The sequence below is a fragment of the Lactuca sativa genome, chromosome 3 (assembly GCF_002870075.4).
Source record: "Lactuca sativa cultivar Salinas chromosome 3, Lsat_Salinas_v11, whole genome shotgun sequence".
NCBI lineage: Eukaryota > Viridiplantae > Streptophyta > Magnoliopsida > Asterales > Asteraceae > Lactuca > Lactuca sativa.
This window is the reverse complement of record NC_056625.2, coordinates 246,283,829-246,290,457: the sequence shown is the minus strand read 5'-3', so window position 1 is coordinate 246,290,457 and position 6,629 is coordinate 246,283,829. Positions and strand designations below refer to the sequence as shown.

Genomic DNA, 6,629 nt, shown 5'->3' with positions numbered 1-6,629 from the left:
GTTTATATCTTTAAAGCATTTTACATTAAAACATATTAATGGTAATCAATCTAACATTATAAATTACTAACTATTTGAAAATCATTGAACAATGATTATGCTTTTTAAATATTAATATATTTTTTTAACTTCGTAAACGTAATTCACACTAGTTATAACCTAATATCTATTAAACTTTTTGAATTTAACTTATTTAGATATTACCTTTGAATGATTTCATTAGAAAGGATTAAACATGCAACACAATTGAAACCACAAAATTACTCATATAACCAAATACAAAGTTGAATTAAAATTATAGTAATAGTAAAAATAATCCAAATATATTTTCTTAAACCACCACTACAAAAAATATGTCATTTAGTGGCACACAAGAAATGTCACTAAAAACCAAAAAAATGTCACTAAAGGCATCTCAAAGAATCTGCGACACATATAATAAGTGCCACTAGAAACGCTCCCACTAAAACCCGTTAGTGACACTTTTTGTTTTTGTCGCAGCAGTTTTTTAGGCTTTTAGTGACACTTTTTTGTTTGTCGCAATATAAGAAAAGTTTTTTGTGGCACATATTTTATGCCATTGAACGCTTGTATTATTGAAGAATTCATGCTACTTTTAGTTACACATTTTAAGATTTTAGTGACACTTTTATTTTCCACAATAAAAATATAATCTGTGACACTTATTTATTTGTCACAATAGAAAAAACGTTTTTTGTGGCACATATTTTGTGCCACTAAAAGCTCATGTGATTCAATAATTATTTTTCAAATTTTGGTTACATAATATATGATTTTAATGGCATGTTTCTATTTGTCACCATACAAAAAAATACTTAAAATATATTTTGTGTCGCTAAATATGATAATCTATAATTTAAGCTACTTATGTCTATATAATTTTTATCTTTAATATAAAATAAAATGGACAATTAAATCGTTAATACATAGAAAATAACAAAATACATCAAAATATGATGGTAAATATGTAATATTTCATCTAATAAGAGTCATGTAATATAAGTAAAAAAACTCACAAATTACTAACATAATCTTCTTTTCTAAGATTCTTTACAATCTAAATCTAGAAGGGTTAATATCTAGCATCATCAAACTTCTCTTTTATAAGAAACTGATTAATTACCTTAAGAGAATTCCTGCAAAGTAAAATTAAATATTAATATAATAGAAAATAGAATTCAATAAATTATTTTAAAGAAAGAGATAAAAAAAACCTATTAGAAAGAGGAATGTGGAGATTATCCATGAATGCTTTAAGGAACCTCTCAAAGTTTTTGTGGACAAAACTCAAAGACCTAATCTGGAAGCATTAAGAAAAAACGAATTAGTTTTTAGTCAATATGGAAATATAGAGAAAGTGTAAAGAACAATACAAAGCTGAAACTCAGTAGAGATAAAAACTGACAAAATATTTTTAAAGGTTTAAAATGAAGTATAATTATATAAACAACAATCTACATGCAAATAGACGAACATATTCTTAAGCATGTCAGTCTAAGATGAAACCCAAAACCATGGGTAAAACAATAAATACACCAATCTAGAACAAAAATTGTGTATTCAAGGTTGTATTTAGAGCAGTGTTGTTGAGAAATTTGGCAATCAGCTCTAGATTGAATGCTTAATAATATATGAAAATTATATAAAATACTAGTGAGAAGCTTTATATTAAAAAAATTAAAACTTACCAAATACATTTTTCAATAAAAAAAATATGTACATGGTGATCATTGGTAACTGCATATCAAAACAAAAAAAGTTGTTAGGAAATTTTTTAAAAAGTAATATAAGTTAATAAAAAAAAGTGTGTAGTGTACCATACTACCATGGTGCAAAAGTAAAATCCAACTATTGTAAAGTAAAAGGAATTGATCCGGAATAAGTCAAAGTGTTGACCAAGTTTGTATATATCCATACTAAGAACCTGCTCACAAACAGAGCAATCTGATTCAGCCCAACATCTCATCCCTTTGCATCCTTCACAACATTTTAAAGTCAAAAAATATTAAAAACAATTGTTTTTTATTTAACAAAAATAATAAATACATGGATGTATTCTTAATGTGTGATATTTCCTAGACGCAAAGTTGAACTAAAACATCAATTTTAAAGGTGATATCAGATACATTAAGAAAAATAAGAAAATAAGAAATAAAGAGTGAATATATTATTATTTTTATACATACCAGCGTAAATATCTTTACTAATATCACCTTGAGTTATATGGACCACTCTATCAAAAGCATCGGGATATCCATCATGCATGCGAACCCTGAAAATATTTCAAAAAAAATTACCAAAATACCAAAATTAACCCTAGGATAAAGAACAAAAAAGGTTTAAATAATTTTGCTTACTTTAGAGGACTTGCAAGAACACGTTGTCAAAGAGTTACAAAACTAGTTTCATGATTGGACAATAAGGATGCCAAAGAAGAAACACTGCATAAATGGTTCAAAAGTAGTTTCATGATTGTACATTATTATTTTTATTTAATATTTATACCTTTCTGTAAAAACATGCTCCCTGACACCAATAATGGTACCATATGATATGCATGGAATTCTTGTTGAAGATTCCTCAACTTTAAAGTTTCCTCATAATTAATTATCTTGATTCATTTCAATTGTATGAAAAGCATTTCCACAAGTGAAAACAATCACAAATTTGATTTTTGGATTTTCCTTTACCAAGCTTGGGATTCCCATGCAATTTTATAGAATAAACTATTGGTAAATTTAGAAACACTTTTATTTGCTTCCTAGGTTTTGTGTTTGATATAAAGTCTTTTAGTCTTATTATAAATAATGGATCATATGTTATATTTAATTTATTCATAAACACTTTTATTTAGTAAAGTTACCTTTGACAGCAATATTTTTTTCCCTCTGTTTTATGTTGTTTCCCCTGCTTCACCCCATATAAGAAAATACAAAAAGACAAAAACAAAGTATCTTCTTTTCTTTACTAGTATCTAAATTGAAAAAGAAAAAGGAGAAAAATCTAAGGGATTTATGTTGTAGCTAACCCTAAAAAGATCATAGGGGTAGAAATGTCATACTTGTTCCACATTAGTAGGATGTTTAGGTAAGTGCACCACTTCATGTAGACATTTAGTTATCAAGAGACTTCAAGCATACTCTATCCACACCTGCATCATATTTATAAATACACTATCACATAAAGCTTTTATAATCGACAAAATATTCCACTCATAAACCTGAGAGACACTCCTTACAGCTAGGTCAAAGACCCCTTAGTAATTTTTTTTCTTTTTTATCAAAAAATCATGACGCTAGCACCCGATTCCTAGCACAAAAAGTATATGCTATTCCATTTCCATAAATTAGGTAGATGACTTTTTTTTCCTATCATATAAGTGTTTTAATAATCGATCATTGATCATGATCATGTTATGATTATGCATGCATGTAAAGTTATAAAAAGAGACATGCATCAAGAATTATCATACTAAGATACTCTAATAAAATTAAGAATCATCATATTTATGATACTCTCTAACGACGTACATAAAAAAGAACATTCAATATATTGCTTCTCATACTAAAATTTTCAATACATGAGATTGAGAGCTTCTTAGATTAATGCATCAAATGTTGACTTTTACACATATGAAAGTATTTTCATTCGTCTCTATTAAAATTCAATTAAGTGTCCACTAAACCAATCAATTAGCACTTCATTGAAATGGATCTAACAATTTTTGCACAATGTGGGACGCCACATCTAAGTAAATGCAATGCAATAATCTCTCATACTTCAGTTCTTATACACAAAAACGGAAGATTATTATTTCGCAACTGAAAGTTTGTTTGACTCAAAAGTCAAACTTGATATAAGACACTTGGACCTGTAATTAGTAAAGAAGAATATGCATGATGTAATGAATACAATTAGAATGATATGCAAAACAAAATTAACCCTAGAAACTATTAGAAAGAAAATTCATCACAACTTCAAATTTTGCATGAGTATCAGAGATTTCCTTAATTAAGATTTATGTCCATAAAGAGCACAAAGGAAACAAGCTCTACAAGGAAGAAGGAGTTGCTGTAAAGTAATGGTAGTGGTAGTGGCAGTAAGCTTAAAATTATTGTATGATTTTGTAAATAGACTCTGGTTCAAGTGTTAAACAATTGAATAGTATACATCCAGTAATTGATATTACGCGTTTTTTCTCCCTCTATATCTAAAATAGCAAAATGGTAAGTGAAAGCCTTCTTATAGTAGTGTGTGCAACATATAATTGTAAAGAAACAACAACTAACATATTATTGTTGTCTTTCAGAATGTTAAATCACATAACAAAAAATAAGTATTTAGCCTCAAGTTATGAGGAAGCCATAGGTTCAAATTCCGATACAAAATTATAATCGCATTAAAACATGTAATAGTTGAATGAGAACCTGGAATTTCGACAACGAAGTTTCAGAATTTAGAATATGCGATGTTTGAAACCTAATTTTGATATGTGATGTTCAGGAACTTGTAGCCCGAGTCCTATGGCCATGAGGCTCTCGACTCTGAGGAACTTGTGAATGGCAATCAAATTATCGCAATCAAAAACAAAATCATAATCGAATTTCAACAATGGAGTTTGGAATACCGAAGTTCTGCAACTTGATGTCGGAGTCCAACGATGGTGGGGTGGGGCTTTTGAATATAAAGAGCTTGTGAAGGGCAATCAAATTAGGTATGGAGGGATCGAGAAGCGCGTGAAAGGGGAAACGAGATTTCAGATAACGTGTTTCCGTCTTCAATTACTTTTGGGTCTTTTAGTGGCACAAAACACAACCATAATCCGCAAATATTATTAAATGCGAAGACAAGTAAGGATTATTATGCATATATAGACTAGAGGCAAATACATATAATACTGTTAAATGCCACTCAAGGTGGCTTGATATTTTTTGTTGTGGAATATATATATATATATATATATATATATATATATATATATATATATATATATATATATATATATATATATTACAATAAAAAATTTATGGTATTTAATAAATTGCGTAACACAATATATATGTTTTTAATGTCATTTTTCTATCATTGTGCCACTAATAGATATGAATATTAGTGACACAAATTGTTAAATGTCATTAAAGATTTTAATTTTTATAGTGGCACATAAGATATGCCATAAAAAACATAAAAAACATGATATAATGGGATAAAAAAAAATATGTCATTATTAAAAATATATGCCACTAAATGTGCAGATTAATTCGAGCATTAACTATATACTTAAAAAAAAAAAAAAAAAAAAAAAAAAAAAAAAAAAAAAAAAAAATATGAAAACATAAATGATAAACCGTACTATCCAAGCAAATCCTAAACACCCTTTCGTCGCTTCATAATTTGAACTAACAACACAAAATTCATTAACAGCATCCATAAGAATTTCAGATTCCATCGATTTCGTTGCCTATTGCGTTGAATGCCGTGCATTTCTTGGAACCACCAACCAGAGTTCCACTTCCACCATTCCTGCCTGAAGAAACCGCAATTTTTAACTTAGAGCAATCAACCGTCAATACCCACGTTCCAGCCCACCGAACCCTAGCCTGAACCCTGACCATCATCCTCAAATTGAAACTAATCGACCCATGGCTCCTCTCATCTTTAATGCTATCTCCATCATGGACATACATCATCACAGAAGTAAATGTTGCCCTAATGGTCGTCTCGTTCTTTGTATTCTGCATGAAAGGTGGAATAATAGTCTGTGCAATTGAATCCGATATGTAGGAGACATCAACTTCAGTTTGATCATAGTAAAGATTAACTTTTGTGTTAGGGTTCCGAAAGATGAACTCCACCTCCCAATCGCCGGAAATTTGTGAGTATGATGAAATACTCAAGTTGGTTATTGTTACTTTGTTTATACCGAACTGCGGATCCTGTAAATGTAGGAAGAGGCTGACCCATATCATATAGATAAAGAGACAGATGGAGGCGATAAAAATGGCGAGGGCTATGAATAAAAAAAATAAGTTGGTCCAGTTCATGCCTTCATCCTGTGGACCATTCGGAGGGTTTGCAGCGCCGGTGTTTGGGTTGCTGGTGGTGGAGAGAGTTGGGTTTCCGGTGACGGGTGTGGGTGTGGGTTGATCGGCCATTGAAGATGTAGACTGAAAGTATGTGCAAAAGGTTGTGATTGTTACTTTGTTAGTTGTGTACGTATATGAATAAAGGGAAGATGAAGATCAATATTATTTGTAATCAGAATCTTGAAGCTCATGTCTACATGTTTTTCAAAAAAATAGCAAAGCAATTGGAAATATGGAATAAGGGTTGTCGGGTTTGTTTTGGGGAATTTTCAACCTCAAAACTTTTTCTTTAGTAAACGAAAATTTAGTTCCTTTTTGAAAGATTGATATGATTCAACACAAAGGAATATTGTTGTCAATGATATGGACCTGATAATTAATTAGGATTATCATGAATTGTTTTAGGGATTTTTTAATATTATCATAATTAAATATAAAATTTATTAATTATAGAAAATATTTGTTTATAATTAATGTTTTTTATATTTAATTATGGTAATATTTCTCATAATTAATAGTTTT

At 29.4% G+C, this 6,629-nt stretch overlaps 2 protein-coding genes across 18 annotated transcripts; both read right to left on the bottom strand.

Moving 5' to 3' along the window:
- Positions 1–925: 925 nt before the first annotated feature.
- On the bottom strand, positions 926–4,884 carry LOC111883504 (callose synthase 10). 17 transcript variants are annotated; one of them, XR_002847469.3, is made up of 8 exons: positions 4,449–4,878; positions 3,083–3,172; positions 2,379–2,462; positions 2,208–2,293; positions 1,847–1,998; positions 1,710–1,758; positions 1,236–1,321; positions 926–1,157 (listed from the first exon to the last, which is right to left on the bottom strand). XR_002847469.3 is itself a non-coding variant. In XM_023879818.3 (8 exons), the coding sequence occupies exons 3-7, from the start codon at positions 3,124–3,126 to the stop codon at positions 1,317–1,319; spliced, it is 336 nt and encodes a 111-aa protein (XP_023735586.1). In that variant the 5' UTR covers positions 3,127–3,172; positions 4,449–4,573; positions 4,649–4,882; the 3' UTR covers positions 926–1,157; positions 1,236–1,316. The 17 variants fall into 17 exon arrangements, 4 of the variants coding, with proteins under 4 accessions (XP_023735586.1, XP_042756312.1, XP_023735587.1 ...); XR_002847468.3 differs by having other exon boundaries at positions 2,885–3,172; positions 4,449–4,877; XM_023879818.3 differs by lacking the exon at positions 2,379–2,462 and having other exon boundaries at positions 4,449–4,573; positions 4,649–4,882.
- A 575-nt stretch (positions 4,885–5,459) lies between these two features.
- Positions 5,460–6,176, bottom strand: LOC111883495 (NDR1/HIN1-like protein 26). The gene has a single exon (XM_023879809.1). The coding sequence runs from the start codon at positions 6,174–6,176 to the stop codon at positions 5,460–5,462; it is 717 nt and encodes a 238-aa protein (XP_023735577.1).
- Between the last annotated feature and the right edge of the window lie 453 nt (positions 6,177–6,629).